Source organism: Pogoniulus pusillus, chromosome 24 (assembly GCF_015220805.1).
Source record: "Pogoniulus pusillus isolate bPogPus1 chromosome 24, bPogPus1.pri, whole genome shotgun sequence".
In the NCBI taxonomy this organism is placed as follows: Eukaryota; Metazoa; Chordata; class Aves; order Piciformes; family Lybiidae; genus Pogoniulus; species Pogoniulus pusillus.
In genome coordinates this window covers 9,646,098-9,668,850 of record NC_087287.1, presented here as the reverse complement: position 1 = coordinate 9,668,850, position 22,753 = coordinate 9,646,098, and the positions used below count along the sequence as shown (strand labels likewise).

Here is a 22,753-nt window from a genome sequence, read left to right as displayed (position 1 = left end):
CAAGCCTTTGTAGCCATGCTCCAGATTCCACTTGAAGAACCACAAAGAAGGACCACAGGAAAGAGGGAAGAGAGGAGATGGGTATGAGATGCCTGGCACAAGAGCATGGACAGAGATAGAGCAGAAGCTAAGGAGATGTCACTTTCCTGGCTTTGGACAAGACAGATCTGGAGGAAGAAAACAATAAGCTGAAAGGGTTGTCCTTGGAGATGTCAAGGAGCAAGTGGAAGTTCCATCCAAACATGAGGAGAAGCTTGTTTGGTGTGAGGGTGCTGGAGGGCTGGAGCAGGCTGCCCAGAGAGGTTGTGGAGTCTGCTTGTGTGGAGAGCTTGCAAGTGCCCTGGGCATTGTGCTGCTGGGCAAGCTGCTGTGGGTGCCCTGCTTGAGCAGGGGGCTTGGACTGGCTGATCTCCAGAGCTCCCTTCCAATCCCACCCTGCTGGAATTCTGTGGGTTTGGAGGTGGATCTCATATGGATTCTCAGGTGTCTAACATTACAGCTGATATAAGGGAGCTGCTGGGTTCCTTCAGCAGGAGACTCCTTTACCCATCACCTTTTCCCGTGAGGCTTTAGATCCTGCAGACCCTTATTCTCCAGTCAGCTCTGCTGCACATTGACCAACAGCTTCAAAGCCATGAAAGGTCTGCTTAGGTTGATAAAAACTTCCCCACTCATAAAAGCCTGACCTTTGCTCTCACAGCCTGGAGAAGGTCCCTGCAGAAGATGTGCTGCAGACTCACATCACCTCCTACCCACCAAGACAAGACCTTCACAAGGCTTCCTGGAATCATCCCTTGGGAAACCACGCTGAAGCCTGTCTTGATGAGCCTGTGCAGTGTCCAGCATGTGGTTCTTCTCAGGTCCTTTCCCAAAATATTTGTCTTGGTGGCAGCCAAGTGGGCTGGATTTCTTCTCAAGGGTTGGTTCCTGCAGCCAGGGAACTCTTTGCTTGTGCTGGACAGCCCCAGGGTTCTGGTTACAATCTATTCTTGGCTTGGGGCAGGAAATGACTAAACCAAAAGTCTCAGGAGCTGGACCTATGGGAGAAGCAAATGGTCTTGGGTCAGGTTCCTCTTCTTTTTCACTTCAAACCAACCTCAGCCCCCAAACATTCATCTGGGTGAACTGGCTGAACTTTCCTCCCCTTGTCCCAAGGGTGTAGCTGTAGGACCCTGTGCACCAAGCTTGCTGCAGAATGTCTGTTGCTGATTCTGATGGAGGTTTGCCACTTGCATACCACAACTTCTTGGTGGTACTTGACCTCCAAGTGCTTGGTTTCCAAGGGCACGCTAGGAAGTGCATGGAGTTGCTCACTGAGCAGCAAGAACAGCATGAACCAGAGCACAGGGAGATGACTTCAGGATCAGGGTGCAGATCCTGGGCATCAGGCAGTGCCACCCCTGGGCTGCTCCAGTGTGGTTCAGTCCACCAACACAAGGGGAAGCTCTGAGAACCAGCTGAAGGTTTGTTGTGATAGGATGAGGGACAATGGATTGAAGCTTGAGGAGGGGAGATTGAGACTGGAGACCAGGAAGAAATTCTTTAGAATGAGGGTGATGAGACAGTGGAAGAGGTTGCTCAGGGAGGCTGTGGATGGCCTCTCCTTAGAGGTGTTCATGGCCAGGTTGGATGGGGCTCCAGCAACCTGGGCTGATGGGAGGTGTCCCTGCCCATGGCAGGAGGATTGAACTAGACCATCTTTAAGGTTCCTTCCAACACAACCCATTCCATGAATCTATGAGTTCAGGAAAGCCTCTTTTTCTTTCCTAAGAAGAAGTGAACTGATACTGCTTGGCTGGCTTTAAGGAGTTGTGAGTTTCATCTGAGCTGTCTTCTACAGCCAGCTGCCTGCAATGGTTTCCACAAACAGGCCCAGAAGCTGAAGCTAGATGAGATAACTCTTCACTGTGGTGAGGGTCAAAGTTTGCCCAGCAGAAACATCCCCTACAGCCCACCCAATTCTAAGAAATCAGAACACAATGAAAAGCAACAGCAATGAAAATCCATAACCAATAACTAAAGGCATTTCCCCCTCCCAGGATTGTTTAAATACCCTTAAAAAAAATCTCAGCAAGGAGCTTCCAAAGATCCTAGAGAAGCTCAAAGTTTGCATTAATGACCTCTGCCCCCTCCAGCTCTCTCCTTGCTTTTGCCCTAGATGTCCTTCCAACCACAAGTACTTTAGGTCAGCTTCCTCCAAATTTCCCCTCAGCACCCTGCCAGCATCTGCTCTTGCCACAGAGGAGTGGACAGGCTGTCCCAGTGTGGTGTCCTCCAGAAACTCCCCACCCACCAGAGAAATGTGCTGGGAGCTGTCACTCTCTGCAGAGCAATGCACCCTGCCAGCTCCAAGGCTTCAGCTTCTGCATTTGGCCCTCCAAAAACGAACCCAGAGAGAGATTTTCATGCTAAAGCAATGTTAGGATCAACTGAAAACATCCTGCCCTGGTGACAGGCTGTGTGAAGCATGAGGCAGCTGCTCAGCAGGTCCATTTCCCAAAGCTTCTGCTCACTCAGATTCCAGGGACCAGAAGGGAATCACAGAACGTCAGGGGCTGGAAGGGACCTCCAGGCATTCTCTAGTCCAATCCCCCTGCCAGAGCAGGATCACCTGCATCAGAAACATGACCTGGTGCTTTCTTAACCCAGCTTAAACCAGTGTGAGTCAGCACAGGTCTGCAGAGTGGTACCTCCTGGCTTCTGCAGCTTCACTATCCATCCTCTTCCTCCCAGCAAGGCAGAGCCTCCAGGCTCCAGCTGTGCCCAGCCTCAGGTGAGACCCCTCACAGCATCCATAGCAGTGACAGCATCCCAGCAGCTCTCACCTCCCAGGCACTTTCTCAGTGAAATGTATCCCAAAACAGCTCTGCTTTTGTTTTGGCTTTCTCCAGGCTGCAACTCTTGCTGGGGTGACCATGTGAACCCCTTGCCCTGAGGAGAACCCAGTGCTGGATGCATCTGGAGAGGCATCAGCTAAGCCAGCACTCTGAGCTGAGCAAGCCCTAGTGAGCAGAGAGGGAGGAAAGCATCCCTCAACCTGCTGGCCACACTCTTTTTCACTCACCCCAGGAGACCATTGGGCTCCTAAAGTCCATTTGCAGAGATGTAGCACAAATGGATTTCAGTGAAAGGCTGAGAAACTTTGGCTGTGACCAAAGGGTGATGCTGCCAGCTCAGGGCCTCTTTTCTTCAGGTAAAAATAGACATCAGGAGAGAAACTCCATGAGCTACAGAATCAGTGCTCATGAGGCAGCCCTGCCCCTGCAAGCACCAAAGCTGGGGAAGGGTCTGAAAAACAGATCTTGGGAGAAGCAGTTAAGGAGCTTGGGGTTGTTTAGTCTGGAGAAGAGGAGGCTGAGGGAAGAGCTTCTGGCTCTCCACAGCTCTGGGCACAGAGGAACCTAATGAGGTTCAACAAGGATAAGTGCAGAGTCCTGCTCCTGGGGAGGAGTAATGAACTGCTGCAGGACAGGCTGGGAGGTGATCTGCTGCAGAGCAGCCCTGTGGAGAGGGACCTGGGAGTGCTGGTGGGGAACAAGTTGTCCATGGCACAGCAATGTGCCCTGGTGGCCAAAGAGGGTCAGGGAGATCCTGGGGTGCATTAAGCAGAGTGTGTCCAGCAGGCAGAGAGAGGTTCTCCTCCCCTTCTGCTCTGTCCTGGTGAGACCTCATCTTGAGTATTGCCTTCAGTTTTGGGCTCCCCAGTTCAAGAGGGACAGGGATCTGCTGGAGAGGGTCCAAGGGAGGGCTATGAGGATGATGAGGGGACTGGAGCACTGCCTGATGAGGAGAGGCTGAGGGACCTGAGGCTGTTTAGTCTGGAGAAGAGAAGCCTGAGAGGGGATTGAGTCAATGTTTATCAATACCTGAGGGCTGGGAGTCAGGAGGGGGGGACAGGCTCTGCTCACTGCTGCCTGAGACAGGACAAGGAGCAAAGGATGGAAGCTGCAGCACAGGAGGTTACAGCTCAACACAAAGGGAACTTCTTGACTGTAAAGATCACAGAGCACTGGCACAGGCTGCCCAGAGAGGTTGTGGAGTCTCCTTCTCTGGAGCCTTCCCAGGCCTGTCTGGATGTGTTCCTGTGTGCCCTGAGCTGGATTGTCTGGTCCTGCTCTGGCAGGGGGGGGTTGGACTTGATGATCTCTTCGTGTCCCTTCCAACCCCTGACATTCTGTGAGCCTGTGAGCTCCCTGAAAGGAGGCTGGAGCCCAGTCAGGGTTGGGCTCTTCTCTGAAGGAACAAGGGACAGGACAAGAGGAACCAACCTCAAGCTGCACCAGGAGAGATTTAGGTCAGCCATTAGAAGAAACTTCAATGAAAAGGCTCTCACACCCTGGTGCAGGCTGCCCAGGGAGGTGGGCATTTAGCAGAGGCAGAGATGCGGTGCAGCTCACTGGGACAGCTTGTTGGGACCACAGCACCCCAAAAGCTGGTCCCAAACAGAGGCTGTAAGTTCCAGTGATGTTGTAACCTGTCTGAAAACAGGCACGTGCCCTTCAGTCGGGCTGGCAAAGCCCACGTTAGGCTGGCAAGAATTGCGTGTTTCTGGGTCGAGTTTGAAGGTGTGATCCCTCAGGGCCAGGGGAGGTTCTGGCAATGATCCTCATGCTCTTCCCAGAAGGGGAGTTGCTTCTGAGAAGCACCCAAGCATCCTGCCAGCATCAGCAGCACCGGCAGCACCACCAGCTGGAGAGAGGATGCCCATACGGATACTGTAAGGTCTGAGGAGCCCTGTGACAGGTTAGGGATAAACGAAGCACGATAGAAAGCTTCCAGGAGAGGGAAAGCAGCCAGCAAGTGGGTGGTTGTCCGGGGAGGAGTGTTTCTAATCAGGAATAAATGAAGAGCCGTTCACAAAACTCTTCTTCTGGAGTTTCTGGCAAAAGCCACTTCCTCTGTGGGAGAAAGAAAAAACCCAAAGGCAGATAAACAAAGTGGAGGAAGAAGAGCTCTGACGTAGCTGCTTACAAAACCCTTCCTAGCTCTTCCGAGCCCCCACCACAGCTGGGGAGCAGCCAGATCTGCTGAGGGGTGCACCAGGGGGACAGGGCAGCCAGAGGAGCTGGTAGAACAAGAGCAGGGACCTCTTAGGGACTTCCTTCTTTGTGTAGCTGTCCTAGGAGGATCCACTTCAGGATACAGATCCAAAGGGAGAGTGAGATGCCAAGACGAGAACATCGATCTGCCTGAGTCCAGCCAGACAGCCACCCTTGCCTGCTGCTCCACCAAAGCTCCCAGGTAAGTGCAGTGTTCTACTGCATCCCCCCTTTCACTTCCTCCAGCATCCACCGCCGGCAGAAGTTTCCCTCCCACCCTCCCCTCGAGCCTGGCAGTGCTGTCTCCAGGTCCTCCCCCCGATGCACTGCGCTTCGGCATCTCTTAGTGAACCTTCCTCCCTTCCCTCTCCCACCACGTTCACCACTCCCCTCCCTAGCATGTCCCTCTTGCACCCCACTAGTGCCTTCCCTGTGCAGGGAGCTGGTGAGCACCCACACAGCTCAGCCCTGGCTTCTCCAAACCACTAACACCTACCTCATCATCCACTCTGACCGCAGCCGGGGACCACATCCCACCGCCTACGCAGCATCCACCCATGGAGGTGAACCACATGGGCCTGCCTCCCACATCACCCGTGCTGGAGGCTGAGGAAGATGACCCATGCAGGCTAGAGGTCACAGATGTGGCCATAGATGGTGTCACCCTGCTCATCTGCCTCTGCGGGCTGCTGGGCAATGGAGCTGTCCTCTGGCTCCTCAGCTGCCGCATCAAGAAGAGTCCCATCACCACCTACATCCTCAACCTGGCCGTTGCTGACTTCACCTTCCTCCTCTTCATGGTCATCTCCTCCATCCTCTACATGATTGAGAACATCTCCTGCTCCACTGCTGTGTCCCTGACATACATGAGGTCACTTTTTCTGCTCTCTCTGTTCTCCTACAACATGGGCCTGTACCTGCTGACAGCCATCAGCATCGAGAGGTGTGTCTCCATCCTCAGCTCTGGCTGCCACCGTCCCCAGCACCTATCAGCTGTGATGTGTGTCCTGCTCTGGGCTCTCTCCATCGCTGTCATTGCTGTGGTGACTTCTTTGTGCCTGCTGCACGATCATGAGGTCTGCCAGGTGGCTCTCATCTCCATGTATGCCCTCAACTTCCTCATCTTTGCACCACCCATGGTCATTTCCAGCACAATCCTCTTCATCAAGGCTCATTGTGGGGCCCAGCAGCACCAACCCTGGATGCTCTCCATTGTTATCTTCCTCACCGTCCTCTTCTTCCTCCTCTTTGCTCTTCCCCTCAGCATCTGGAGCTTCCTGCAGCAGTTCAGCTACACCTTCGCATCCTCCCAGGTTGTTTTCTTGCTTGCCTGCATCAACAGCAGCATCAACCCCTTCATTTATTTCTTGGTGGGGAGCTGCCGTGGGCACTGCTCCTCGGTGTCCCCCCAGGTCGCCTTCAGGAGGGTCTTTGAGGATCCAGAAGACAAAGCTGCATGTAGCAGTGACACCACGATGGACACGCTGGCCCCAGCCTGTTGAAGCTTCTCCACTGCTCTGCCTGAGGCCCTGGGACAGTGGCTGAGGGTTCCCCTGAGCAGCCAGGCTGATGAATGTCTGCAGTGCTTCTCCTAATGTCCTTCTCTCGGTGGCACCCTCTCAGGGTGTCACCCTGTCCCCGTGCAGAAGAGGAGAGCAGGGACATTGCCAAGGCCAATGCGAGGGGCAGATGCCCAGCGAGGAGCATGGTGGAGCATGGATCTTCTCCTCCCTGCCAGCCCAGCTCCTAGGGCATTCTGCCCACAAGAAGGACATACTCCAGAAGTCCTTGTGCCCAAATATCTCCTGGGTTTTGGGATGAGCATTCCCTTTGGGAATCTCTAACTCATGTACAGAGCTGGAGAAAAACCCATCCAGTGTCCCAAGTCCCTCTCATCCTCCTACAACGTGTCCAAGCTCTTCTCCCCTCCCACCTCCTGCAGTGCCAGTGTGGAGGGGACCATGGATCCTCAGCAGGCTTTGCCACAGCCCCACCACCTTTCCCAGCTGCTGGTGCCCAGCTCCTGTATCTCACTGCTGCCTGAGAGCAATAAATAACATCCTGCACCTCTGAGATGCCTTCAGCTTCCTCTGGGTCTTACTGGTGGCTGGGCATGTGGGTGGAGGGAGCAGAGACACAAACAGGGCTTGTGTGCCCAGGTGACCAAGAAGGCCACCAGCACCCTGGTTGGATCAGCAAGCGTTGGCAGCAGGACCAGGGCAGGGATTTAACCCTCTGGACTTGGCACTGGTGAGGCCACACCTCAAATCCTAGGTTCAGGTTTGGGGACACTGCGGGGCTGAAGTAGGTCTAGAGAAGAGTGGCTAAGCTGGTGAAGGGTCTGGAGAACATGTCTGGTGAGGAGCAGCTGAGGCACCTGGGGTTCTGCAGCCTGGAGGCTCAGGGTTCTCTCCAACACCCTGAAAGGAGGCCAGAGCCAGGTGGAGGTGAGGATCTTCTCCCAAGAAACAAGTGACAGGACAGGGAGAAATGGCCTCAAGCTGCCTCAGGAGAGGTTTAGGTTGGACACGAGGAACAATTTCTTCACTGAAAGGGTTGTCAAGGTCTGTCCCAGACTGCCCAGGGCAGTGGTGGAGTCCCCATCCCTGGAGAAGTTTCAAAGCCCTGGAGATGTGGTGCTCAGGGCCACAGTTCAGTGGTGCCCTGGCAGTGATGAGGTAAGGGTTGAGAGCTCTGTGGTCTTAAAAGCCTTTTCCAAGCCATGACTCTATGCCAACAAATGATGCCCACAGCTGGGACCATGCTAGCACACCTGGTGTGGGCAGACTGACCCCAGGGGTGTGGTGGTGGCCCCAGACTGTTTCATTAGTCTCATAACAAACATCTCCCCAGATATTTTGGGCTTGGTCTTAAGAACCATGTCTAAGTGTAAAGGACTCTTCCAGCTCTGGCAGGCTGAGGCGTTTCTCCTTCAGCAGCTCAGGATGGAGCAGCAGCAAGAGGAGGGCAAGTTCATGGTCCCCGGCTCAGCCACCACCTTCCATGAGCTTGGTGTCACATCTTTGGTCACCACGAGCTCCACAGGGCATTGCCTGCCTCCCTGTGGCTTTACCAAGGTCTCAGCTGGTGGCAAAGCCTTTGGTCACAGCAGTGTGTGGGAAGGTGGTGTTGGAGCCATCAGAGGTACATCAGATAGCTCCAAACCAAGCACCGTCACAGCAGGCTTCAGTTTCCTCCATGGAGGCAGGAGGAAGGGACAGTGTCCATCCTCAGGGGACATGCCAGACTGCTGGGGGAAGGCTCCTCCAGCACTGCTGTCCCCATGGGTGTGTCTGGGGTTGGTGTTTCTCTTGTCCTCCTGAGTGTTTGCCCACCACCTCCCACACATCTTGGCCAGCCCCACCATATCCCACACCTTCTCACCAGCCCCACCATATCCCACACCTTCTCACCAGCCCCACCACATCCCACACCTTCTCACCAGCCCCATCATATCCCACACCTTCTCACCAGCCCCACCACATCCCACACCTTCTCACCAGCTCCACCATATCCCATGCCCCTCATGCCAACCCTACCATGTCCTGCACTCCCTGCCCAGCCCCACCACTTCCTGCACATCTCAGCCAGCCCCACCACCTCCTATGCTCCCCATCCAGCCTTACCATGTCCCATCCCTTCCTACCAGCATCATCACATCCCACTCTCTCCATGCCAGCCTCACCACATCCTACATCCCCCATGTCAACCCTACCACATCCCACACCTTTCTGCCAGTCACACCACATCCCACACCCTCCATGCCCATCTCACCACATCCCACACTCACCATGCCAACTTTATCCCATCCCACAGTCCCTGACCAACATCACCACCTCTTTTACCCTTTGGCCAACTCCACCAGGTCCCATACCCCTTCCCACCAGCCCCACCACATCCCATAATGCTCATGCCAACTCTACCACATCCTGCACCCTGCACTCAGCCTCGCCACATCTCCCACCGCCATGAAGCCCCTTCCCAAACCCTGTCCAGCCTCAAACCTGAGGCTCCAGTCCCTCCCTATGGATTGTCCACCCACAAGCTTTAGGTGGGGGCTATTTCTCGGGGACATCCCTACTCCATAGAAGTTGTCCCCTGGTGCTGCAGCCTCCCACGCCCGTGGAGGAACGAGAGGAACAGGAACACTGGGAGGCGGCGGATGGAGCCAGGGGCCTTTATTTGAGCTGGGGGAGCGGGGTCGGAGCCGGACAGTGGAAGGGACTTCAACCGGGGGTGCCCGACTCAGGGGAGGCGAGAGCGGGGCAGCGGGAGCGGAGTGGTGCTGGAGCGTTCCCAGCTCCTCTTTCACCGCTAGAGGGCAGCAAAGTCCTGGCGGCTGCGTCCGGCGGCGAGGGAGCGGCCGCAGAGAGCGGGACGGGACGGGACGGGACGGGACGGGACGGGACGGGACGGGACGGGATGGGATGGGACGGGACGGGACGGGACGGGACGGGATGGGATGGGATGGGATGGGATGGGATGGGATGGGATGGGATGGGATGGGGAGCAGAGATGGAGATGGGTTGAGATGGGGATTTGGATGGGCTGGGATGGGAAGGGCTTGAGCAGATGAGGATGGGAATAGGAAGCAGAGAGATGAGATGGGGATGTGGGTAGGGATTTGAATAAGCTGGGCTGGCCTGGGATTGAGTGCATATGGGGATGGAGATGGGGATGGAGACAAGAAGCAGAGAGGTGGATTGAGATGGGGATGGGGATGGACTGGTCTGGGATTGAGTGCATGTGAAGATAGGGATGGGAAGCAGAGAGGTGACTTGAGTTGGGGATTGGGGTGGGGGTGAGGATAGAATTGGAATGGGTTAAGCAGGGGATAGGGCTGGGCTGGATAGGAGATGGATTGGGACTGGGCTGGGGGTGACAATAGGCTGGAATGGAATTGAGTGGGGATGAGGACAGGATGGAATGGGATGGGACAGGGATGTGAATGGGGATGAGGATAAGGATGTGATTGAGATGAGACTGGCTCAGCATGGGGATAGGGATGAGGATGGATTGGGATGGGAATGGGAAGGGGAAGAGGAAGAGGGTAAGGATATGATTCAGTTGAGATGGGACTGGTTTGGGATGGAGATAGGGATGGGGATGAGGATGGGTTGGGATGGGTTAGGGTGGGAATGGGGATGATGATGAGGATGGAATGAAGATGGGATAGGTGGGCATCTGAGTGTGAAGCCAAGGCAGGCAGCACAGCCCGTGTGGATATGGTGGCCTTTTAGCTGAAGGTCATGGTGAGTGCTGCCTCTTCAAAGACTCTCTGGAAGGCGACCTGGAGGGACACCAAGGAGCAGTGCCTGTGGCAACTCCCCACCAAGAAGTAGATGAAGGGGTTGATGCTGCTGTTGATGCAAGCAAGCAAGAAAACAACCTGGTTGGTCAGGAAGCTGTAGCTGAACTGCTGCAGGAAACTCCAGATGCTGAGGGGAACCCCAAAGATGAGAAAGAAGAGGACAGTGAGGAAGATAACAATGTAGAGCCTCTTGGGTTGGCGCCGCTTGGAGCCACACAGGACCTTAATGAAGAGGATCATATTGGAAATGACCATGGGTGGTGCAAAGATGAGGAAGCTGAGGGCATACATGGAGATGAGAGCCACCTGGCAGACCTCATGATCATGCAGCAGGCACAGAGAAGTCACCACAGCAATGACAGTGATGGAGAGAGCCCAGAGCAGGACACACATCAGGGCTGACAAGCAGTGGGGACGGCGGCAGCGGTACCAGAGCGGGCAGAGGATGGAGACACACCTCTCGATGCTGATGGCTGTCAGCAGGTACAGGCCCATGTTGTAGGAGAACAGAGAGAGCAGGAAAAGTGACCTCATGTATGTCAGGGACACAGCAGTGGAGCAGGAGATGTTCTCAATCATGTAGAGGATGGAGGAGATGACCGTGAAGAGGAGGAAGGTGAAGTCAGCAACGGCCAGGTTGAGGATGTAGGTGGTGATGGGGTTCCTCTTGATGTGGCAGCCAAGGAGCCAGAGGACAGCCCCGTTGCCCAGCAGCCCACAGAGGCAGATGAGCAGGGTGACACCATCTATGGCCACATCTGTGACCTCTAGCCTGCATGGGTCATCATCATTAGGCTCTGGAGTGGGTGATGTGGGAGGTGGGGGTGTCTGGTTCCTCTCCATGGTGGCAGGTGGGACACAGTCCCCAGCTGCAGTCAGAGCAGACAAAGAGTTAGTAGGGCCCCAAAGGATGTGTCAGGGAGAGGGGTCCTGGTGCTGTGGTACTGCAGGGGTTGGGGACAGGGAAGGGACAGGAAGGTGAGGAGATGACTGCCTCTCCAGTGATGAGCTGGAGGGTCAATGGAGAGGGTGGAGGAGCTCCAGGCATGGGAGGACATGCGTGGGAGGGGCTGCAAGGAGCTCCAAGGCTGTGATCCCAACACCCTACCTGTCCAGGCAGCAGCCCCAAGCAGGATACTCTCCCTCCCTCCAGCTCTCCTTACCACGATCTTCTCAGGTGAGAAGAATTGGGGTGTCCACGTCCTCAGGAGACCCGAGCAGCCTGCTTCCCCTCCACACAACGCTGCAGCGTTTCTGCAAGCTCACAGGTCAGATGGTGAGCACTGGGCAGTTTCAGAGCCACAGGCTGCAGCACAGCAGAGCTTCTTCTCCTGTCAAATTTCTCCTGGTCTTGCGGGAAAGGAAATGCTTTGTCCGAGAGAATGCCCCAGAGGATGGATCCTGCAGCTGCTACATCTTGCTGTGAGAGAATTTTGATGCTTTTAGGATACCAACCCATACCTCATTAGACTGATAATTACCACCTCCCTAATTGTTTTATTGCTTTCCAGTTTCCTCCCCCTCACCCTGTGTCCTTCTGAGATCCTTCCTTATTGGGTCCATTTGCCTTCCAGCCTCCCAGCGTGTGAATTAGCTCTGGTTTTCCTCCATCTTTGTTGTCCATCAGGCTTTGGTGGAAGTTTGGTGTTCAAGCTAAGGTCACATCCTGAGCAAACAACCCAAAGAAACGAGGCCAAATCCACAGGGGCCAAGGAGAGGGCTCCGACTGCCTCAGCATCCAGCAGCCCAAGGAGTCCATAGCCAGAAGTGGGAGCAAAGCACATCACAAATGAGCCATCTTGGCCCATAGGGGTCTCAGCTATGCTGTCTGGGAGCAGGTACTGCTCCAGTTAGCCCCAACCTAAAACCCAAGCCAGGGCTCAGCAACATCAGCCTCATGCAGAGGAAGAGTGAGACACCAAGCCTGCAGACACGACACCCCTTGCAGAGGTAAGAATGGCATCAGGGAATCATAGAATGGTTTGGATTGGAAGGGACCTTCAAGATCATCCACTTCCAACTCTCCTGCTATGGGCAAGGACACCTCCCACCAGGTCAGGTTGCTCAGAGTCTCACCCATCCTGGTTTTGAACACTTCCAAGGATGAGGAGTCCACAGCTTGCCTGAGTAACCTGTCCCAGTGTTTCACCACCCTCACAGTCAAGAACTTCATCCTAACATCCAATGTGAATCTACCCTGCTCTAGTTTAGATCCATTGCCCCTTGTGCTGCCACCACAGGCCCTTACAAAGAGTTCCTCTCCATCCTGAGGTGTTGGAAAGTCACTGTAAGGTCTCCTCAGAGCCTTCTCCAAGCTGAAGATGTTGGGTCAGACTTGCCCCAGCTGCTCTGGGCATTGCAGGGTATTCCCACACAGGTTAGTTCCACCAAGAGACCTAGAAGGGCCAAGCAGGAGGTGACCCAAGCACAGGGCTGTGGGGAATGGCAGGGAAGAGCACACATGATGCCCACCATCCATACTTTCAGTCCCACCCCAGACACATCCACTTACCCTGTGCCAGGCTTTGGAGTGGCAGAGGAGGGAACTCACCAGAAGTAAGGAGGTCTCAGGGATCTCCAAGCTGGGGTGTGGGGGACATGATCTCTTATTCCTCCCCATAGTGGCACTGGCTGCCCTCCATGTCTTCTCAAACATGGCTGGGCAGTGGGCAAAGCACCCCTTCAATTCTGGGTGCCCTTTGCTTTTTCACCTCCACTTGCTACCTAGGCTCACTAACAGCCCTGCCCAGCTCACCCAGTGCACCCACAACAGGACTGAGGGAGCTGGTTGGAGGGGCCACCCATTCGTGGGGCACCCTTAGCCCAGCCACCACCCAGAGACACCCCATGCCCCAAATGCCTCATGTCTGAGCATCCTTGGAGCTCCCACAGTGGGATCAAGGAGGTCCTCATACAGGGTGGTCGGTGTGGCATGGCACCTTCTGGGCTCTTGGCAACAATGCAGGGTTGGCATGTCCCCAGACAAAGCCAGGTGTGGCAGTGTATTCCCATCAGCATGTTGGTGTCACCTAGAAGAAATCATGGGCTGGGGGCTGCCGAGTTGTGTCCCACTGGGCTGGGCACCAGGGAAAGAGCTTCCCAACAGGGCATGGTTCAGCATGGCACAGCATGGCACACCAGGCAGGGCTGGGCACATCACCTGGTGTGACAAGAGAGGTGGCACCAACAAGGGGTGGGAGGGTGACAGAGCTGTGAGTCACCCCCACTCCTGCAGTGCTCTCCACCCTGGACTTTGCCTCCTGAGGTGTTTGGGGCAATAAAACCCAGGCTGCAGGGCGTCAGGGAGGGTCCCTGCCTGCAGTGGGCACCGAGTGGGCACTGAGCAGGTGGGGGCATACCATGAGTGTGTTTGTGCACATATGGACATGCATGGAAGAGCGTGAGGAGGAGATGGTCATGCAGGCCAGGGGGGTGTGCCAAGGAGCTCAGGCATGGCATGGAGTTGTGCATGTGTGTGCTCAAGGAGCTTCATGTGTGGGATGGAGTCATACACGTAGGGGTTGGCATGAGGTGGAGCATGCCAGGGGTGACCAACATGTGCCATGCATGTGCCACTCACTTACAGGAGGGTCCTGAGCATGCACAGGGTGCGTGTGCAAGGTGTCATGAGTGTGCAAAGTGTCATGTGCGTGCAGTGTGCCCATACATGTGTGGGCACAAGCGCCTGTCTGCCAGCCGTGCCCTGGCCCCGACCGATGCCACCAGCATGACCCCAGCCCTAAGCGACGCCACGGGCGGGTCTGGCTGTTGGGTGGTGGCCGCACCCTGGACTGGGCGGGTGCCACCCGCTGCCGTGTCTCCGTCCCCGCCGAGGCCAGGCAGGCTCTGTGGCTCCGTCGGCTGCCCCCATGCAGCAGGAGCGGGGGGGTCGGAGCCCGGGACCCCCCGAGACCGAGGTCAAGGTGGTCGTCGTTGGGGATGGGGGCTGCGGGAAGACGTCTCTGCTGGTGGCCTTCGCCAGGGGTGACTTCCCCAAGGTACCGACCTGCCTGTCCCCTGGGACCTCAGTGCCATGGCGAGCGGGATCGCTGTCCCCAGGCTCTCCGGAGAGCGGTGGCACAGATAAAGGGCGGCGGGATGGGATGGGATGGGCACGGCGGCGGCAGCGGCGTCGTTTACAGCAGGAGACGGGACTGGGGCGATCGGCAGAGGGGGTGGCACAGTCTAGAGCTTGACAGGGGTCCAGGGTGGCACACCCTTGGCAGGTGGATAGGAAGCTCTGTCTTGCCTGGGGAGGGGCACAGGTTGGGGAGCAAGGACGGGGAGCAGCCCAGAGGTGCCCCAGAACTGCTCTTCTGGGTCCCGCTGGGAACGTTCTGGCTGCCTGAGGCTCGATGCTGCCTTGGGCTGTGGGGGACAAGGAGGGTCCCCACTCCATCTGTATCGGGATGGCACCACAGTCTCCTGCCCCCCTGGTTCCCTCTGCTGACCTCAGGTACCTCCCCATGCCCTGTCCTGGGCACACACGCCTCTGGGGGTCCCTTCTGTCACTGTCCACTGTCTCACATCCTCCTGTCCCCCCCAGGTCTACGTCCCCACCGTGTTTGAGAAGTACACAGCCTCCATCCAGGTGGGCGGCAAGCCCGTGAAGATCCATCTCTGGGACACAGCAGGTGGGGCACGAGGTGACAAGGCAGGCAGCTGTTGTCCCCCATGCCTCCATCTCATGGGTTTTGAGGTGTCCCACACCCGTGGGTCAAAGTTTGGGGGGTGTTCCCCCGCACTGACCACGGGAGATGAAGAGTTAACCCCATCCAGCGGGTCCCTCAGGATGTCACTCTCAGCACTGCCACTTTATGTCTCCGGAGCCCCATCGTGCCCCTCCCCGGCTGGAGGGGCTGATGAGGTGGCAGGTGGGGAGGCATCCAGCCCAGCAGGGAACTGGTGCATAATGGTCTGCTTCTCCACCGGGCAGGGCAGGAGGACTATGACAGGCTTCGTCCCTTGTCCTACGCCAACGCCAACGTCGTCCTCATCTGCTTCGACGTCACCAGCCCCAGCAGCTATGAAAATATCCTAACGAAGGTGAGGGAGCCTCTGTGGGGGGTGGCATGGAGCCTGCACTGCTGCCCGTCTGAAGTCCCCATCCCCCGTGTGACATTTTACCCTCCCTCCCCCAACAGTGGTACCCAGAGGTGAATCACTTCTGCAAGGGTGTGCCAGTGCTGCTGGTGGGCTGCAAGACAGACCTGCGGCGGGACCAGGAGGTGCTGGAGAAGCTGGAGGAGGCACGCCAGGAGCCCATCTCTTACCAGCAGGCAAGTGCCACCCCCTCAGTGAGCCAGCAAAGGCTCCCAGCATGGGAAAGGGGAGCTGGGGTCTCTGGCAGAGGTCTGACCCCCTGACTCCCCACAGGGAGAGGCCATGGCCCGGCAGGTCCACGCCGTGTCCTACTTGGAGTGCTCGGCCAGGTACCAGGAGAACGTTGGGGCCATCTTCGTGAAGGCCTGTGGTGCTGCCCTCAACGCTGCCCGCCGCAGCCAGCGCAGGAGGCGACCCCGCAGGGGCTGCGTGCTCTGCTGAGACCCCACCCCTGCCACCACCCCAGGGACCTGCTGCTGTCCCCTTCGCCTGGGGCAGTGCCCAGGGTGCCATCTGCTCTGTCAACACTGGACCTCAGCTGTCAGCATCTTGTCCCTTCACCAGCACTCAGGATCTGTTGCTGCCCTCCCCAGTGCTTGGGATGCCAGCTGCTGCCAGACTTCATCTGCCACCACCAAACCACCACTGCCACCATCCTGTCCCCTTGCCAGCTGACCCTGGGCACCAAGCACTGTCTCACCAGTATCCAAGCATCGCCTGCCTGCACTAAACAGATGCAGTCTGGGAGGCAGAGAACTGATTCGGGGAGGGGTCTCCTTACTGCTGGCAGGCCAGCATGGGAGGGGTGACACAGGGGGACGTTGGGGGCAGCTCTGCCATTAAAGCTCAACGTATGTCAGCATGGGACATGGGGGTGACCTCTGGGAACCAGTTCCCTCCTCTTTCCTGGCTGGGGTGCACGCCTGGTGCATGTGTGTATAGGGGTGTGCTGCATCTATACAGGGGTGTGCTGTGTGTATATAGGGGTGAGCTGCAGGTGTGCAGGGGTGTGCTGGATGCATAGAGGGGTGTGCTGGATGCATAGAGGGATGTGCAGCATGTATAGAAGGGTGTGTACATATGTACAGGGGTGTGCTGCATGTCTGTAGGGGTGAGCTGCAGGTGTGCAGGGATGTGCTGGATGCGTAGAGGGGTGTGTAGCACATATACAAAGGTGTGCTGCATGTATATAGGGGTGAGCTGCAGGTGTGGAGGGGTGTGCTGGATGTATAGAGGGGTGTGTACACATATACAGGGGTGTGCTGCATTTATATAGGGGTAAACTGCAGGTGTGGGGGGGGTGTGCTGGATGTATAGAGGGGTGTGTACACATATACAGGAGTGTGCTGCACGTATATAGGGGTGAGCTGCAGGTGTGGAGGGCTGTGCTGGATGCATAGAGGGATGTGCAGCATGTGTAGAAGGGTGTGTACACATATACAGGGGCGTGCTGCATGTACATAGGGGTGAGCTGCACATATATATGCATGTGTGCTCCATGTCTGCAGGGGTGAGCTGCACATATATATACATGTGTGCTGCATGTCTGTAGGGGTGAGCTGCATATATACATGTGTGCTGCATGTACATAGGGGTGAGCTGCACATATATATGCATGTGTGCTCCACGTCTGCAGGGGTGAGCTGCACATATATATACATGTGTGCTCCATGTCTGTAGGGGTGAGCTGCACATATATATACATGTGTGCTGCATGTCTGTAGGGGTGAGCTGCACATATATATACATGTGTGCTGCATGTCTGCAGGGGTGAGCTGCACATATATATGCATGTGTGCTCCATGTCTGTAGGGGTGAGCTGCACATATATATACATGTGTGCTGCATGTCTGTAGGGGTGAGCTGCACATATATATACATGTGTGCTGCATGTCTGTAGGGGTGAGCTGCACATATATATGCATGTGTGCTGCATGTCTGTAGGGGTGAGCTGCACATATATATGCATGTGTGCTGCATGTCTGTAGGGGTGAGCTGCACATATATATGCATGTGTGCTCCATGTCTGTAGGGGTGTGCTCCATTACACGGAGGAGCATGTGTGTGTGCCATACATACACGGGCGAGAGCTGCGCGCACCCGGGTGTGTGCCGCACGCATGTGGGTGCGCACAAGCACTCACGCCTGTGTTTACATGCCCGCACGCGCACACACATACGGGCACGCTTATCTCCATAGGGATCAGGGCGTGCACGCCTGTGCGGACGCACAGCTGCATGCCTAGCTATGCAGACACACGTACGTGCGCATAGCCCCGTGTCTATGCGTACCCTGCGGGTGTGCACAGCCGCCCGCAGGGGGCGCGAGTGAGGCCTGTGCGCCCCCTACACGTGCACAGCCCCCACACAGCCCCTACAGCCCCGACAGCTGCGGGACCCAGCACCCGGCGCACGCGCAGCCACAGGGGGCGGAGCCCCGCTGAAAGGGCGGGGGCCAAGCGGAGGGGCGGGGCCAGCGTCCCACTGGCGCTTGCGCGCTCGCTCCCGCGGCGTTGGGGCGGGGCCGCCGAGGTGCATGCGCGCCCCCGGAGCCCTAGGGGAGCGGAGGGGAGGGGGGCGGGGGCGCATGCGCAGAGCGGGCGGCGGAGGCGGCGGCGGGGGGGGGTCAGGGGAGGTTGCGGGCGGCGCAGGCGCAGTGCGGCGGCCGAGGCAGTGTGTATGTGAGACTCTGACGGGTTCAAAATGGCGGCGGCGGCTCCTGTGTGAGGAGGGGAGCCGTGTCTCGGCCGGGGGGGCGGCGGCGGGACGGGGCGGCGGGTGGTGGTGAGGCTGCCGGCGGCCCGGCTACCCGGCGGCGGGGATGGGGTGCGGCGGGGTGAGGTGGAGGTGGTGGTGAGGGAAATGGGGACGCTGTGCCCGGTGGACGCGGCGCCGGGCTGGGGAGCGGGGCCCGCTGGAGCGGGCAGTCGCCCGGGGTGGCCGGTGGGGCTGTCAGTGACCACTAGCCACGGTGGCCGCACTGAAAACGGCGGGGCGCAGGGTGGAGGGGGAGGGAGGGAAGGAAGGACAGACGGACGGTGACGGGGCCGGGGGGGCGGCGCGGCCGGCGGGCCGGGCCCGAGCCCGGGACACGATCGCTGCCTGACCCGGGGATTCCTCCTCCGTCTCTTGTATTTCTCCCCGTCTCGTCGTTAGAAGAGGACAAAGGCGCAGGAGAGACCTGGTGAGCCACTCGCTGGGGGCGAAGTGTTTGTGTGGGGGGGCTGGTGTGGGCTCGCCGACCCCCAGCCTGACCCCTAAGTTTTCCCGAGTCCCCGGAGAGGGAGCGGGCGGCGGGACCGGTGTGCTGGCTGGAAGGGAGCGGGCGGCTCGCCCCTTCCCTTGCGGGCCCCCGAGAGGCCAGGCCGGGAAGTTGGGTGGGCGACGGGGCGGGCGGCTCCCGGGGGTTGCAGGGTGCTGGTGACAGCTCCCCGAGGACTGACGTCCGAGCGCCAGCCCGGGGGCTTCCCCCGCCGCCGCTTTGTTCGACCGGGCCGGGGACAGCTCGCCCTGCGGCAGGGGCGGGGGAGAGCGGCTCGGGACGGGCTTTCACCGCGGGGGTGGGATGGGGCCGGGGGCTGGTGGAGCCACCTCGGACCGGGGGCTCTGTCCGGGGCCGGGGCCGCATGTACTCCCTGGAGCCAGGGGGTCTCCTTGCGGCGGGGGTTGTTTTCCCCGGGCCGGAGGGGTTTGCTCTGGTCCGAGGGTGCTTGCTACGGGTCTGCCCGGGACCGGAGAGGTCAGCCCGGAACCGGGGGCTTTGCTCTAGTCTGGAAGTGTTTACGCCGGGCCCGGAGTTCTGCTTGGGGTCGAGGCGGTCTGCTCGGGGTCAGGGGGTGCTTGTCCTAGGCTGGGGACTCTGCTTGTGGCCAGGGTTGTTGCTGTGGTCCAGGGATGCTTCCTCGGGCCGGGAGCTCTGCTCGGGGCCAGGTGGTTTGCTCCGCTTCTGGTGTGCTTGCCCCGAGTTTGTGACAGCGGGTATTGCAGGCAGGGTGGCTTGGCTGGAGCCTTGCACTCCAGTTGTTGATAACCGGGAGTTTAACGAGTGAAGGGAACCAGTCTCTGCTGCCTTAGCTGCGGGGGGAGTCCCGGTCCTGGAAGGTGCTGGCAGCAGGGGTGAGGGAAGTGGTAGCAGAGCTGGGAACTCTCTGCTGTCAAACTCGGAGGGTCGAGGAGCAGCGGGGTGAAAGAAGTTCCCTTCACCCTCTTGGTAGTGGTTCTGTAGTGCTACTCAGGGTGGCAGATTGCTTCCCCCGAGATCTGGTGTAGGCATGGTCATAGGGATTAAGAGATGTGGTGTATCTAGGCTTTGATTTCCTTCTGTTCCGTTAAAAACAAAGAAAGTTTTAAGTGCCATCTGACACCTTGGGTGGTTTTCCCATGTTCTTGTGCGGTGTCACAAGGTGGCAGATTTTGAGAGCTGAGCCTGTAGGTCTCCTCAAGACAGCAGTTAGTCCCATATCCGCAGCTGTTCCAAGCACTGTGTGTAGGAGAGGTCACATCTACCTTCCCCCTGCTCATGGGGCAACCTGTGTATTTTGCCCAGAGTGCAGGATACCTGGAGTGTGGCAGTGATGGTTTTGGAGGAGTTGGACCTCGAATAATCTTGTGCTCTGGTTGCGCCTTGACTGCCATTGAGTGTTTGACAGCAGCTTGTCTGCTCCAAATCGTGGCGTGGGCCAACTGGTGCTGGTCATAGTGAGGAGAGGAGACCTTTCCCAGCTCTGAGACCTGCAGCTCATGTAGGGTTACAGAACAGCTGGCAGAGTCATTTACCTGAGGTCATGCCTAAAGTTAGACTGGGAGTATTGAAAGTTGGGGTGGACTCGTCCATGGTATTGGCTCAGCCTAGTGCAGGGGGATGGAATCTGCCTCAAAAAGGGCGAAGAAACAAGGAATGTAGGTGTCTCATTCTGTGTGCCTTGCTTCACTATCTCCCTCTGACTTCAAAGGAGGAAGAGGAGGAAGACAGCAGTCCTGGTGTGTCCTTCTCGCTCTCTTCAGAGGAGTCGGAGATGGAGCCTGAGGAGGAAAGGATCCGTTACAGCCAAAGACTGGTCAGTGTTGGCCTTGAGCACTCAAATTCTGTTCTTGATTCTGTTGTAACTGAAGAAAGAAATGACTTTCACTGGCAACAGGGTTGAACAACCCCCAAAAAGCGTTGTGGTGGATCGCTGTGGCCTGCCCAGAGGTGTTATCTCAGCTGGCCGAGGGTTAGATGGCTTTGTGGGACGTTATTTGTGTCACCAAGTTTGCCCTAACTTGGCTCCTGAACTCTGGGGGAGGGAAGGGCTGGGGCAAGACACCTTGCCAAGCTGCTGGATGAAACATGAAATGAGTGTTGGTCCAGTTCCTGTCACAGCAGGTTTTTCTCTGTGAGTGTGTGACCAGAGAGAGGAGCTGAAATGCTTCATGTCGCCGTTACCTTGGCCTGGAATGGATTTGAGTGTGCTATGAAATCTGAATTGGCTTCATCCTTGGGTTCAAGTGTACCTGTCCTTGTGCATGCATCCTCTGAGAGGGGTTCGTTTTGGAGGGAGCTGTTCCAAAAGCCAGGTCCTGTCAGGAGCTCTGCTCTTTTTGCTGCTGTTCAGGGGACTACATGAAGCTGCTGGATTATAAATGGGGGTAGTTTGAGAGCAGCTTTCTGAGAGTCTGAGATAACTCCTGAAGATCCCAGGGAAGCAGGGAAGGTACTGTCATCTCCCTGTTGTTTTTGAGGCAGTTACAAACCCCCTGGAAGGGTGAGCGTCAGCTCTGTGAGTCACAGCAGTCCACATTACCTCTTCAAGGTGCTGCCTGGAAAGGTAAATCCTTATCCTTTAATGCTCTGGAATCATTTGGGGGAGGCAGGGAGGCACTCATCACCAAGCTTTGCCCTCAGGAGCTCACTACCTTTGTTGCTCTGTGGTTGCTGCTGAGTGCCTGACTGTAGGAAGGGCTCTGGGGAGTTGGCATGAAATCTGTTAGTGGAACTAGAAATGGTTATGCCAGCTGTGATCCTGGTGGAAAGGAGAATTCTGCACAAGCTGTGGCTTGCCCAAACATCTGGTTTACCCAAGGTGTGCTCATTTTTAGGGGATACTTGGGGTCTATTGCGTGTTTATTCCTTGCAGAGAGGATTCCCATGCTAGACGATTTGGTGACAGCTTTTATGGTCAGCCACCTCAGCCTATTCCAAGAACCTGAACTGCCTCTGATTTTCATCTTGTCTCTGAGAGGGTGCTTACCATTAAAAAAGCAAACAGAACCAAAACCCAACCCAAAACCAAAGTGTGATGCATCTGTGGGCTCTCCAAAATGTAGTAGTAGTCTCACCACCTCCCTCATCCTGACCTCCTTCTTCCCACAGCTGTGCAGCTTAAGGTGCTGATTTGACTGGAGAGTGACTGTTTCTGTAGTTGGCCAGGGTACCTTCTCTTGAAGGTAGTTCCAGCTTCAGATTTTGGTTAAACTCTGATCTTAATTACACTTTGACCAGAAGTGACCCAAAATGGCTGGACAGAGACACGGCAGGTGAAGGTCAGAAGAGTCCAAGTTTGCAAACACTTCTGTCACAAATAAAAGTGGCCAGGACAAGTCACTGTCCTGCTGTAGGTGACCTGAGCTCCATCAGGCTGTGCTAAGCTGGATAAATGGCTGCAGGCTGCTGAGCTGCCTGCGTAAGGGGCTTGGGGAGGCACATGGGCAGCAAGCAATGGATGAAGCTCACCCAGGCTTCTGCAGCCCACATGTGCAGGTTGACTCTGCTGGCCTGCAGCCGAGAGAAGAGGCATGAACCCTGTATGCTAGGTGAGCCTTAGTTCATGCCCCCTGCTTGGCTTTTTTCTCTGAGCTTCCAGCCCTTTGTGATCTCCTGCTGAGTCTGTGACACTCCTTTGGTGAAGGACCTTAAAAAAATATTATCTGTATTATTTATGCTTGGAAATGCAGGGAGCTCTTCTCTTAGCTGGTGTTTGTGACTCTTTGCAGAGCAAGATACCACAAATGAATTTATCCAAGAAAGACAAAAGTGCTGAGTGTGACTGACTTGAGTATCATACTCCCACATATGGTCTTGGGAGTTTGTTTTAATGTGCCAGCACCAAAAGTTCTAGCAGGGAAACATCAAAAGTTCTAGCAGGTAAACAGATGGTTGCTATCTGCTGCTCTGAGTGGTGTTTCTGGTGTGTGCCTGGGCAGCTGGAGGGGTGTGCTAGCAAAAGAATAAATGTATTTAACAGAAGTCAAGAATGCCAAGTCTGGTGGCAGTCTTGCCAGCCAAACAGCCTTGGCCAGAGTGATTTCTAGTGGTGAAGGAG

The 22,753-nt window shown here is 56.6% G+C and overlaps 4 protein-coding genes across 7 annotated transcripts in view; 3 read left to right on the top strand and 1 right to left on the bottom strand.

Moving 5' to 3' along the window:
- Positions 1 to 4,698: 4,698 nt before the first annotated feature.
- Positions 4,699 to 7,100, top strand: LOC135186319 (mas-related G-protein coupled receptor member H-like). Its single transcript, XM_064163950.1, has 3 exons — positions 4,699 to 4,743; positions 5,115 to 5,241; positions 5,559 to 7,100. Exon 3 carries the CDS (start codon positions 5,597 to 5,599, stop codon positions 6,539 to 6,541), a length of 945 nt encoding a protein of 314 aa, XP_064020020.1. The 5' UTR covers positions 4,699 to 4,743; positions 5,115 to 5,241; positions 5,559 to 5,596; the 3' UTR covers positions 6,542 to 7,100.
- A 3,175-nt stretch (positions 7,101 to 10,275) lies between these two features.
- On the bottom strand, positions 10,276 to 11,193 carry LOC135186318 (mas-related G-protein coupled receptor member H-like). The gene has a single exon (XM_064163949.1). The coding sequence runs from the start codon at positions 11,191 to 11,193 to the stop codon at positions 10,276 to 10,278; it is 918 nt and encodes a 305-aa protein (XP_064020019.1).
- A 3,026-nt stretch (positions 11,194 to 14,219) lies between these two features.
- RHOD (ras homolog family member D) lies at positions 14,220 to 15,894 on the top strand. Its single transcript, XM_064164020.1, has 5 exons — positions 14,220 to 14,348; positions 14,897 to 14,984; positions 15,287 to 15,396; positions 15,495 to 15,629; positions 15,727 to 15,894. Exons 1-5 carry the CDS (start codon positions 14,220 to 14,222, stop codon positions 15,892 to 15,894), a joined length of 630 nt encoding a protein of 209 aa, XP_064020090.1.
- A 2,209-nt stretch (positions 15,895 to 18,103) lies between these two features.
- Positions 18,104 to 22,753, top strand: part of KDM2A (lysine demethylase 2A) — a 46,299-nt gene continuing 41,649 nt past the window's right edge. The window contains exons 1-3 of one of the 4 annotated variants that reach the window (XM_064163432.1): positions 18,104 to 18,175; positions 18,609 to 18,636; positions 20,405 to 20,509. In XM_064163432.1, coding sequence (XP_064019502.1) covers positions 18,156 to 18,175; positions 18,609 to 18,636; positions 20,405 to 20,509 — 153 coding nt within the window. In that variant the 5' untranslated portion in view covers positions 18,104 to 18,155. Of the gene's footprint in view, positions 18,176 to 18,199; positions 18,237 to 18,258; positions 18,279 to 18,608; positions 18,637 to 20,404; positions 20,510 to 22,753 lie in introns of those variants that run through there. The other 3 variants (XM_064163435.1, XM_064163434.1, XM_064163433.1) reach the window with 3 other exon arrangements.

What these genes read in the sequence shown, in the direction of transcription:
- LOC135186319 (XM_064163950.1), top strand. Translation starts at nt 5,597, where the DNA reads ATGGAGGTGAACCACATGGGCCTGCCTCCCACATCACCCGTGCTGGAG.
- LOC135186318 (XM_064163949.1), bottom strand. Translation starts at nt 11,193, where the DNA reads ATGGAGAGGAACCAGACACCCCCACCTCCCACATCACCCACTCCAGAG.
- RHOD (XM_064164020.1), top strand. Translation starts at nt 14,220, where the DNA reads ATGCAGCAGGAGCGGGGGGGTCGGAGCCCGGGACCCCCCGAGACCGAG. An exon ending in CCAGGGGTGACTTCCCCAAG is followed by an intron (nt 14,349 to 14,896) that starts GTACCGACCTGC and finishes TGTCCCCCCCAG; the next exon opens with GTCTACGTCCCCACCGTGTT. An exon ending in AGCCCATCTCTTACCAGCAG is followed by an intron (nt 15,630 to 15,726) that starts GCAAGTGCCACC and finishes GACTCCCCACAG; the next exon opens with GGAGAGGCCATGGCCCGGCA.